The 12,441-nt window shown below is 44.9% G+C and overlaps 1 protein-coding gene across 1 annotated transcript in view; it reads left to right on the forward strand.

The window, feature by feature from the left end:
* Positions 1-12,441, forward strand: part of LOC139253871 (histamine N-methyltransferase-like) — a 74,905-nt gene that overhangs the window by 37,471 nt on the left and 24,993 nt on the right. The window contains exons 3-4 of the mRNA XM_070873600.1: positions 3,260-3,367; positions 7,861-7,991. Coding sequence (XP_070729701.1) covers positions 3,260-3,367; positions 7,861-7,991 — 239 coding nt within the window. The remainder of the gene's footprint in view (positions 1-3,259; positions 3,368-7,860; positions 7,992-12,441) is intronic.

The following is a 12,441-nucleotide window of genomic DNA, read 5'->3' on the forward strand; positions in this document are numbered from 1 at the left end:
CAAAGCCTCCTTGAAAATCTGGGAATCCCTGGCCCAAGACCACACAAAGTGGAGGAAAAGCATCCGGGAAGGCACCGAACACCTCATGTCTCTTCGTCAGGAGCAAGCTGAAGCCAAGCGTAAACAACGGAAGGAGCATGCTACAACCCAACACCCCACCCACCTGTTCATTCAACCACCGTCTGCCGCACCTGTGACAGAGACTGTAGGTCCTACATTGGACTCTTCAGTCACCTGAGAACTCATTTTTTAGTGTGGAAGCAAGTTATCCTCAACTCTGAGGGACTGACTATGAGAAAGATATTTACGGAAGCATGCTAACAAAAGGAAAAGAGCATTTTGTTCTGTTTTGTCTTTTTATAACAACAGCAAAGTCATAGGCCAGGAATTTCCTCGGTGCAGCTACTGGTCTCCCATCGTAACTTTGCAGGAAGTGCGGCAGAAACCCAGTTTGCACATGTAAACATGGATTCTGCTGTACTTCCAGCGAACTTACAGTAGTAGAGCAGCAGCACCTGTGTGGAAATTCCTGACCTTATATTCTAGGTCAGTGCTGATCACAATTGGCAAGTAATTACTACAGAAACTCTGCACCTCCAGCTGGTGGGATCACTGTTCAATGGGTTTGGTATGCATCCTTGTGGTGGCCAGGAAAATGATGGAAAGGTACGCACATTTAAATTTGAGTTCCGCTATTCACCGTGATGCTGTTGAGCATTTCCAGGGACCTGCTCTGCAGATAGTGAAGGTTCAAACCTGAACTTGTCAGTTCTTGAAACCGTGAGTAACTAATGATCATCCTACTTGGGGTGGGGGGAATATAAGCATGTTCCTTTGGAGTGAAGTAGATGTTTACATGCCTGGCGATGGAAGATAGAAACTGTCGTCTCCATCCGCAGCAGGTCTGCCATATTCCAGATACTGTTGATGGACTGGAATGACATCACCTCAATGGCCATTTATCGGATGATCCAAGCTGGAAGATTATGGAGAAGCCATTCATATCCTCAGTAATTAACTTCAGAAGCATTCAAAAGTAACCATTGGAATTTTGAATGTGTTTTTTAATTCTTTTATCATATTTGCTGACAAAAATAACTGGATGTACATCCAATTTAAAGAAATTGAATGGTATAGCTGTTCTTTAAAAACAAAATTGTGATCATGGAATGGCCTTCGATGAGCCTCTTTGCAGAACATCTTAGTACAGCACTGGGAAGTTTTAAAAGCTGTGAAGTTAGCTGTCAGTGGTTTAGTATTTTGGAAATCTCCATGTTTTGCTTCATCTCATGAACTTCATTCAAATAGTATCACACAAAAGTGAAACTGGTGCAATAGTGGGAGGTGGCAGGTGGCAGCAGCTCTTGCAGCACAGGCCGAAACCACGCAATGGCTTAGTGCTGTAATGGACTCAGTACTTGGTGGCATTCAAGCTCACTTTGCTGTGATGCAGACTTAGTCTGCTCTCGTGCAGACTCAGATTGATGCCACGCAAGTACTGACTGCTGCCATCATCTCTGGGTTCCCACCAGTCCAACAGGAGTCTCACGGTGGTGAAGCAGGCCGGCAGTCTGTGCTCCGGTAGATTGCTCCGAATGCTGAGACTCTGCCCCGGGGGAGTGGCAGTGTGTCGGTCGAAATGGAAAGTGCTGTCCTCTCAGAATAATAGCTTTCCAGCTCCCAGCATTGTCACTTCACCATTGTATCTGACGCTGTCTGCACCCCAGCCATCTGAGACTGCTGCCGCCCATCCTGAGGTGTGCAGTCCGCAGCCGGACCTTCTGGGCTCAGAGCTTTTCCAGGACTTCCTGCTCGGCCATCTGCAGTCTCTGTGTTGCAGAGTGAGCAGATTTTCACCAGCCTTGCTGCAGCTACTGGGGCCAAATTAAGGAGGAATGGTAGGGTTGGTAGGGCGGAGAAGCGAAGGGGAGGGAAAGAGTGAAAAAAGGCCCAATCAGCCACACTTTGGGTTTTCATTTTTCAAAGGGGAGGGTTGTTTGTGCATATATTGCTGGTGTTGTTTGCGGGTTCTCATGTTTGAAAGGGGAGGGTTGTTTGTTACATTAAAGTTTTAATTTGACGTTTCCGTTTTGGTCATCTGTCTCATTGAACCTTTCATGGTTGATGGGGCCTGCGACCTACAGATAGCCAGGCCTTTATGATTTCCAATCGCCATCTCAGCGATGAGTTATTGGAAGCGGTGCCTAATGAGCTGCTGACACACGGCCCTTGCAGCGCCCACATTGCCAACATCCCTCCTCCTGCTGCTGCTCCTCCTCCTCATGTCCCTTGTCATGCTGAAGGTGATGTACTCCCTTCTCCTGCGGTACAGAACCTCAGTGACCTCCTGGATGCAGCAATGTACAGCAAATTGGGAGATGTTGGAGATATGCCCTGCTGGTGCCTGGAAGGAGCTGGTAGCATAGAAGCTCAGTGCTACTGTCATCTTAACTGCCTGAGAGCGAAGTCCTGTCCTGATGTAAGGCTAGAGGTCTGGCTGCAGGAGGTTCAGCCTTCTTAGTCACTGCTCTTCTCAGATTCAAGCAGGAGAAGTGCTCCCGGAAAACCCTGGGGGGGGCACAAGCAGAAGGGGGTAAGGCCTCCTGTTGCGACCTCTACGCGCCCTCCTCATGCCTCCGGCTACATTTCCCATAATCTGTCACTGCAGCTGCTGCCTCACAAATAGTTGCTGCAGGGCAAGATGGAGTGCCAGTGCAGCCCCCTGTGAAAAGGCTTGAGGTGCAAATGGATTGGTAAATACTAATGAAAGTAATTAAACAGTCGCAGCAATGAAATAGCAGAGCAGTAATGCTAATCGGAGGTATGGAACGCCTGCTTTCTGTGGCGTATTTAACGGCATGCGGTAAGTGAGGCGAGCAACTGAGGTTCGCGTCCGGGGCACTAATGAGGAGTTGCAAACTAATCTGGGTCCAGATGTCCTAATCTGGGTCCAGATGTCATGATCTGGGTGGTGATGCAGGGCGAAATGCTAAATGTTAGTGCCGCCGCTAATACTCAACTGAAATACGTGAGCAGTGCTAATTTCACCACACCCGGGTGGTAAGCCATTACCAACCATTTATCACCCCGTCTGGGCACTAACGGCTGGTGCTAGCCAACTGAATTTCTAGCCCATAATACTTTAAAAGAACAAGTGAACTCCGAGCAGTTTGAATGCAACTTACTTATTCCTTTTGAAGAGATGCTGTAATGAATTCATGGAAAGAAGCATTTAGAAGTGTTTTGTTTTTCCATTCAGGCAAAATAGACTTTGAAATACTTGGCAAAATTCAGTCCAAACATCCAGGTCTTTTGATTGATAATGAGGTGGTGGAGCCTAATCCTGAGCAAATCTCCAGCTACAAAGGTATTTTTGCAAACTTAAATATTTTTACGTACCACATGTTTCCAGGTGAAAACTGCAGTTTTATTTGAGGTGTTAAAGTGACCATGTGTTTGTGTGTGTGTGTGTTTGTGTGTGAGAGAGAGAGAGACATCACTCTCCTTGAAGGTTGGCATGCAGGTACAGCAGGCGGTTAAGAAAGCAAATGGCATGTTGGCCTTCATAGCGAGGGGATTTGAGTACAGGGGCAGGGAGGTGTTGCTGCAGTTGTACAGGGCCTTGGTGAGGCCACACCTGGAGTATTGTGTACAGTTTTGGTCTCCTAACTTGAGGAAGGACATTCTTGCTATTGAGGAAGTGCAGCGAAGATTCACCAGACTGATTCCCGGGATGGTGGGACTGACCTATCAAGAAAGACTGGATCAACTGGGCTTGTATTCACTGGAGTTCAGAAGAATGAGAGGGGACCTCATAGAAACGTTTAAAATTCTGATGGGTTTAGACAGGTTAGATGCAGGAAGAATGTTCCCAATGTTGGGGAAGTCCAGAACCAGGGGTCACAGTCTAAGGATAAGGGGTAAGCCATTCAGGACCGAGATGAGGAGAAACTTCTTCACCCAGAGAGTGGTGAACCTGTGGAATTATCTACCACAGAAAGTAGTTGAGGCCAATTCACTAAATATATTCAAAAGGGAGTTAGATGAAGTCCTTACTACTCGGGGGATCAAGGGGTATGGCGAGAAAGCAGGAATGGGGTACTGAAGTTGCATGTTCAGCCATGAACTCATTGAATGGCGGTGCAGGCTAGAAGGGCTGAATGGCCTACTCCTGCACCTATTTTCTATGATTCTGTTTCTATGTCCTGTCTTGTTGATTGATCATGGAACCAATAGTTGGTATAACCCTATGTAAAGATGCTGAGAACCAGTTTACTGCAAAATAAATTTCTCCTTTATTAACTATTATCTTTTAATGGTTATGTTGTCATCTTTGCTCAAATATTGTTTTTTTTTAATCTGCTTCCAACACCCTTTCAGGCCGTGTATTCCAACTCATAACATCTCGCTGCATAAAAAAAGCTGTTACCAAATGGATGTGTGGCGAGCCTATTCATCGGGACATCAGACACTGCCCCCAAGTATCAGCTAGAAAATATTGGAAACTACTCGGTCGTGACTCTCCCTTGCAGTTTTCCTTCTTGCCTCCAGGAAGACACTTTTTTTGTGCTCATTAGAGTGAGACTTTGTATAACCAATTGTAAAGAAACGGGAGTTGAAACATATGATGCTGAGTGAAGAACACTTTGAAATGAAAATGAAGGATCAAAATGATCATGTGCGTTTTTGTAATGAAAAGCCATCTGCGTAGGATCCCTGGAGCGCGGTGCGGTCGCACGTCTGTGCAGCTTACAAGGAACACTTCTGCAGCGTCTTCTTGGAGTTAAGAAGGAAAGCGACAAGGGAGAGTCATGCCCGAGTAGTTTCCAACATTTCCTGGGAGTTATTGAGGGGCGCTGTCTGATTTCCCCAGGAACAGGCTCCCCACACATCCATTTGGTAACATTTTTTTTTATGCAGCAAGTTATGATTTGGAAAGGGTAGTGAAAGCAGATTCAGCAGTAACTTTTAGAAGGGAATTAGATAAGTTGGAGCCAAAGTGACAAATTGGATCCAAAATTGGCTCAGTGACAGGAAGCAAAGGGTCATGGTTGAGGGGAGTTTTTGTGACTGGAAGGCTGTTTCCAATGGGGTTCCACAGGGCTCAGTACTCAGTCCCTTACTTTCTGTGGTATATATTAATGATTCAGACTTAAATTTAGGGGGCATGATAAAGAAATTTGCAGATAATACCAAAATTGGCTGTGTGGTTGACAGTGAGGAGGAAAGCTGCAGATTGCACGAAGATATTGATGAACTGGTCAGTTGGGCAGAAAAGTGGCAAATGGAATTCAATCCGGAAAATGTGAGGTAATGCATTTGGGGAAGGGCAACAAGGCAAGGGAATACACAATAAATGGGAGGATATTTAAAGGGACCTTGGAGTATATGTTCACAGATCCTTAAAGGTAGCAGGACAGGTTGATAAGGTAGTTAAAAAGACATATGGAATGCTTTCCTTTATTAGCCGAGGCATAGAATACAAGAGCAGGGAAGTTATATTAGGACAGTATACAACACCAGGTAGGCCACAGCTTGAGTACTGCGTGCAATTCTGGTCACCACATTACAGGAAGGATGTGATTGCACTAGAAAGGGTGCAGAGGAGGCTTACGAGGATGTTGCCAGGACTGGAAAACTTTAGCTAAGATGAAAGTTTGGATCAGCTGGTGTTGTTTTCATTGGAACAGAGGAGGCTGAGGGGAGATTTATTTGAGATTTATAAAATTATGAGGGGCCGAGATAGAGTGGATAGGAATGTCCTATTTCCCTTAGCAGAGGGGTCATTAATCATGGGACATAGCTTTAAAGTAGTTGGTCAAAGGATTAGAGGGGAGATGAGGAAACATTTCTTCACCCAGAGGGTGGTGGGAGTCTGGAACTCACTACCTGAAAGAATGGTAGAGCAGAAACCCTCATCACATTCAAAAGGAACTTAGAGCCGTAACCTACAGGGCTACGGACCTAGTGCTGGAAGGTGGCATTAGGCTGGATAACTGTTTTTCGACTGGCGCAGACACGATAGGCCGAATGGCCTCCTTCTGTGTCGTAATTTTCGACGATTCTATGATTCTATGTACTTGGAAAGGAAACAATTTTCAGAGCTATGGAGAAATAGCAAGGGAGTGAGACTAGTTGGATGGCATTTTCAAGGAGCTGGCACAGGCAAGGTGGGTTGAATAGTCTCCTTCTTCTGTCCTGTCTGATTCAATGGTTCTAATCGGTGTCAAAGAAAGGTAGATTAAAAACGGGGAATAATTTAGCAGAAGCAAAGAAAGTATTTGTAAATAATATTATTTAATAAGAACATAAGAATTAGGAACAGGAGTAGGCCATCTAGCCCCTCGAGCCTGCTCCGCCATTCAACAAGATCATGGCTGATCTAGCCGTGGACTCGGCTCCACTTACCCGCCTGCTCCCCATAACCCTTAATTCCCTTATTGGTTAAAAATCTATCTATCTGTGATTTGAATACATTCAATGAGCTCGCCTCAACTGCTTCCCTGGGTAGAGAATTCCACAGATTCACAACCCTCTGGGAGAAGAAATTCCTTCTCAACTCGGTTTTAAATTGGCTCCCCCGTATTTTGAGGCTGTACCCTCTAGTTCTAGTCTCCCTGACCAGTGGAAACAACCTCTCTGCCTCTATCTTGTCTATCCTTTTCATTATTTTAAATGTTTATATAAGATCACCCCTCATCCTTCTGAACTCCAATGAGTAAAGACCCAGTCTACTCAATCTATCATCATAAGGTAACCCCCTCATCTCCGGAATCAGCCTAGTGAATCGTCTCTGTACCCACTCCAAAGCTAGTATATCCTTCCTTAAGTAAGGTGACCAAAACTGCACGCAGTACTTCAGGTGCGGCCTCACCAATACCCTATACAGTTGCAGCAGGATCTCCCTGCTTTTGTACTCCATCCCTCTTGCAATGAAGGCCAACATTCCATTCGCCTTCCTGATTACCTGCTCCACCTGCAAACTAACTTTTTGGGATTCATGCACAAGGACCCCCAGGTCCCTCTGCACCGCAGCATGTTGTAATTTCTCCCCATTCAAATAATATTCCCTTTTACTGTTTTTTTCCCAAGGTGGATGACCTCACATTTTCCGACATTGTATTCCATCTGCCAAACCTGAGCCCATTCGCTTAACCTAATTTTTGGGTGATTGAGTGGCACAGTCTGTTGGACACATTTCTGGGCCTTGGGTTCAGATTCATCCCAGAATAATGGGATGGAAGTCTTCTGTTTGTTGCCTGTAAGGGTTCTGTGTGAAATGCAATTGGGGAGTCTCTTCTGAGACCGGAGGCATTTTGTTGGGGAAAATACAGGGAGCTTTATTCTGTCTCTAACTATACTATCTGACCAGCACTGCAGTATACCTGATGAGCTGGTGGTAGATACTGACAGTGGGTCTCTAAAATAATGGGGGTTTTTCACCTGCCAGTTGACTGTTTTTCAGGTGAAAACGAGGCGGCTGGCAAAGGAAAATCTGGTGGGGACCTTGTGCCTGATTCAATTTTTCTATTTCTTTTAAATCTATTGATGTAATTAGTGAGAGATTCCAGCACTTTCTACCAAATTTTCTGCTTGATGTGTACCATTTGATAAAATAATTAAATTAATGGTTTTCAATATAAATTGTGATATGTTGAGGTGTGAACAAATTGCTTCAGCCCTTAAATATCTGCTATTTTTCCTCAGCTAAACCAAACATACCAATGTGCTCTCTTAAAATCAGACGGTAATGAACTGTCTATATGTGAACTGCGAGAAACTGCATATGACGAAATAGCAAACAAAAGTTGTGTTTATATTTACTTTAATTAATTCCTTCTAATTCTACCCGTCTCCCAGCACTTGTGAAAGAAAAGAGTCAGAGTCTTAACATCTCCTTCACTTGGAACCAGATGACCTCAAAAGAATATGAAAAGAAAGCCAAGGAAAGAAATGAGATCAAAAAGTTTGATTTCATTCACATGATCCAGGTAACAGCAGCTAAAGATCACCTTACAACCAGCGGACAGAGGAGACATTCACCCCATCAGTCTGGGCTGGATGTGAACCCAGTTCTACACATCACATTCCTAACTGTGCCACTTTCAGAGACATTTTTAGAATATTCTTGGCCATTTTTTTTTCTGGAAAATTATTCCCCATCCTTGACATGTCTGCCCTTGACACCTCTGGGACTACACAGGCGTGTGAGTAGCCTGATTGTAGACTTCAGTCATTGGTCCCGAGCATCTGTCATGTTGTGTTGGAGACAACTCAGCAACAACAACAACTTGTTTTTATACAGCACCTTTAATGTTGTAAAACATCCCAATGCACTTCACAGTAGTGTTATTAAAAATAATGACACCAAATGAGATAAGGAGATAGCAGAGCAGAGGACCAAAGTTTGGTCAAAGAGGTCATGAAGGAGGAAAGATACCTAAATCTATCCCAGTATAAATCAGTGCCTTTAGAAGATGGGAGAGAAATTGGGAGGAAAATACATTACATTGTGTTATTTACTAATGTTGCTTCATAAAATAAAATGGTCTTCTGCTTTAATTTTACTTCTTAAATTATATGTGCACTTTGTGGTTCCAAAAATTTGTGAGACAGCAAATAAGATAAAACTGACTTCGTTGGACAGCATTTTCTATCAGTGTTGTTTCTTTCAGATTGTTCTCTTGTAATCCAATTCCTCAATTATGGGATGCATTCTTCTTTCTTTTACCATGAGATTTCAAGCATTCCTCCGGTGGAAAGTGGAGGAAAATGGGATGGGGAGATCTTCCATCAAATCTCGGCCTGTAAAAACAGCTGCAGCTATTTTCCTTAACCCTTAATGAGGCTAGTCTGCAGTGCATGCTACTGTCCCAACCCACCACATGTAAAAGACGGTGGGAGGTCAAGGCTTCCCGGAATAGCCCTGAGCATTTTAGAGCGAGTATGTTCCTGTAAAAAAGGGCGGGGCTAACAAATCTAGAGCCCCCTGGATGTCAAGGGACGTACAGGGTAAGATGAAGAAAAAATGGAAGATGGTGACAAATTCTGAGAAATCAATACTGCAGAGGCTCTGGAGGAGTATAAGAAGTGCAGGGGTGCAATTAAAAATTATATCAGGAAAGCAAAGAGAGAGCATGAAAGAATGTTGGCAAGTAAAATCAGGGAAAACCCAAAGATGTTTGATAAATACATTAAGAGCAAGAGGATAACTAGAGAATGAGTAGGGCCTATTAGAGACCAAAAAGGAAATCTGTGTGTGGAGGCAGAAGATGTGGGTATTAATGAATACTTTGCATCTGTTTTCACAAAAGAGAGTGGTGATGCAAACTTTGCAATGAGGGATGAGGAGTGTGAAATATTAGATGAGATAAACATAGTGAGAGAGGGAGTATTAAGAGGTTCAGCATCTTTGAAAGTGGATAAATCCCCAGGACCGAATGAAATGTATCCCAGGCTGTTAAAGGAAGCAAAAGAGGAAATAGCAGAGGCTCTGACCATCATTTTCCAGTCCTCTCTGGCAAACAGGTGTGGTACCAGAGGACTGGAGGACTGCTAATGTTGCACCTTTGTTTCAAAAGGGAGAAAGGGATCGACTGAGAAATTACAGGCCAGTCAGCCTAACCTCGGTAGTGGGAAAATTATTGGAAAAATTCCTGAGGGACGGGATAAATCTTCATTTGGAAAGACGTGGATTAATCAAGGACAGTCAACATGGATTTATTAAGGGAAGGTCGTGTCTGACTAACTTGATTGAATTTTTCGAGGAGGTAACCAGAAGGTTCGATGAGGGCAGTGTATATGATGCAGTGTATATGGATTTTAGCAAAGCTTTTGATAAGGTCGCACATGGCAGACTGGTCACGAAAGTAATAGCCCATGAGATCCAGGATAAAGTGGCAAGTTGGATTCAAAATTGGCTCAGAGGCAGAAAGCAGAGGGTAATGGTTGACGGATGTTTTTGTGACTGTAAGCCTGTAATCCAGTGGGGTCCCACAGGGCTCAGTGCTGGGTCCCTTGCTTTTTGTGGTATAAATCAATGATTGGACTTGAATGTTGGGGGTATGATTAAGAAGTTTGCAGATGACACTAAAATAGGTTGTGTGGTTCATAATGAAGAAGAAAGCTGCGGATTGCAGGAAGATATCAATGTACTGGTCAGATGGGCAGTACAGTGGCAAATGGAATTCAATCTGGATTGAATGAGGTAATGCATTTAGGGAGGTCTAACAAGGCAAGGGAATTCTCATTAAATGGTACGACACTGAAAAGAGTAGAGAACAAATGGACCTTGGAGTGCAGGTCCACAGATCCCTAAAGGTAGCAGGCCAGGTTAAGGCGGCATATGGAATACTTGCCTTTATTAGTCGAGGCACGGAATACAAGAGCAAGACTGTTGTGCTTGAACTGTATAAAACACTGGTTAGGCCACAGCTGGAGTACTGTGTGCAGTTCTGGTCACCACATTACAGGAAAGATGTGATTGCACTGGAAAGGGTACAGAGGAAATTTACAAGAATGTTGCCTGGACTGGAGAATTTTGGCTATGAGGAAAGATTGGAGAAGCTGGTTCTGTTTTCTTTAGAACAAAGGAGGCTGAAGGGAGAACAGATTGAGGTGTATAAAATTATGAGAGGCCTGGATAGAGTGGATAGGAAGGACCTGTTTCCCTTGGCAGAATGGTCAACAAACCGGGGACATAGCTTTAAAGTATTTGGGGGGATTCTGATGAGACTTGAGGAGAAATTTCTTCACCCAGAGGGTAGTGAGGGTCTGGAATTCACTGCCTGAAAGGATGGTAGAGGCAGAAACCCTCACCACATTAAAAAAATACTTGGATGTGCACTTAAAGTGCCGTAACCTACAGGGCTACGGACCAAGTGCTGGAAAGTGGGATTAGGCTGAGTAGCTCTTGGTCGGCCGGCGCGGATACAATGGTCCAAAATGGCCTCCTTCTGTGCTTTAAATTTCTATGTTTCTATGATTTCACTCCCTAAATACCTGCCAAAAACACTGGGAGAGACTTTGGCTGGAATTTTCTCCAGTGAGGCGAGTTGGGAGTGGGCAGGAAAACCGGAAGCGCCTGAATTGCATATGAGGCCTCTGATTCCCACGAGCAGCCAGCCAGATTGAGAGATGGGCATGCCTATAGATGTGAGGGGGTGGCCGGCGGACAGCAGTCAGACATCGAGGGGGGAGCTGGGGTCCAGGATATGGGATCGCAGAGGGTAGAATCGGGGGATTGACAATCAGGACATTGGGGTCGCGGGATGGGGTATTGGCAGGTCTAGGGGGGGTGTCGGGCGGAGCATAGGCGGAGGGGCGGGGGCGCTTGGAGGATCGGCGGGGGGAAGAGAGAATCGGGGCCAGCCACCGTCGGATTATGGCCGTCGTCGGTGGGGATGGGGGGAGGCCTTATGGTGGGGATTGGAGGCCTGGGAAGCCGATTGGAGGGAATGGGTTAGGTAGGGACCATGGATCCAGGAGGTTGGTATAAAGATATTTACCTCCTGGATGCAGCAGTGTCTACCTCGGTTTAACTACTGGGATTGATAAATTGTGTGATACACGTCCACATGTAGTTAAATTCAAAATGGAGGTGACAAATGAGGCTTCCAGCCTCATTATAATATTTAAGTTGACGTACCACTCCATGGGAGCGGGTTAGTCGCCCACGCCCCTGTCCCGCCCCTGCTGGAAGTGGATGGGATGGTAGAGGGATCATGTCAGAAATCCCATTTTTAACAATTTAACTGCCCCCACACCCCAAACCCACCCAGTTTTGTGGGGGAAGATTCGGACTTTCAGTTTGAGTGTGATCAGTTGCAATAAAGCTTCGACACCCAACCAACGCAATGCTTGGAGATTGTTCTTAGCAATTCTGCCCAATGTGTCCTTTTATAAAGGATTCCGACAGGCTCGGGCCTGCTCTCAGCTTTCCTCACAACGTGCAAAGTCCCAGAACTCATGAAGCTCAAAATAATACCACCTGGCATTCTCTGTCTCCTTTAGGATAGGTGCTCTTGAAGCACTCTTACTGGAGTGGTGCACCTGCTTTGCATATTCAAATGGCACTATCACTATAATTTGGCTGTAAGGGTTCAGCTCCATTACTCTTCCACCGGCGTATCATTCCGACAGGAAAGTTGGGGCCTGATTGTTTACTAGCAGCATGAAGTGCTATTTCACATTACAGAGTAGCTAAAACAGTGATCCCCTCATTGTCCCAGGAATTCCGACCCCGACAGCAGACTGGAATATCAGAGCATTGCTATGCTGCTCCATTGACAGAGAGTAGGCCTGAAAGGACCCACTGGAGGAAAATCAATTAAATCTTCAGCTCTTTCAGGAGATTGGGGACGGGGTTTTTTGGCAGTTGATTGCTTCTATGAGAGCTTAAGAACATAAGAACATAAGAAATGGGAACAGGAGGAGGCCATA

The sequence above is a fragment of the Pristiophorus japonicus genome, chromosome 3 (genome assembly GCF_044704955.1).
Source record: "Pristiophorus japonicus isolate sPriJap1 chromosome 3, sPriJap1.hap1, whole genome shotgun sequence".
Taxonomy (NCBI): domain Eukaryota; kingdom Metazoa; phylum Chordata; class Chondrichthyes; family Pristiophoridae; genus Pristiophorus; species Pristiophorus japonicus.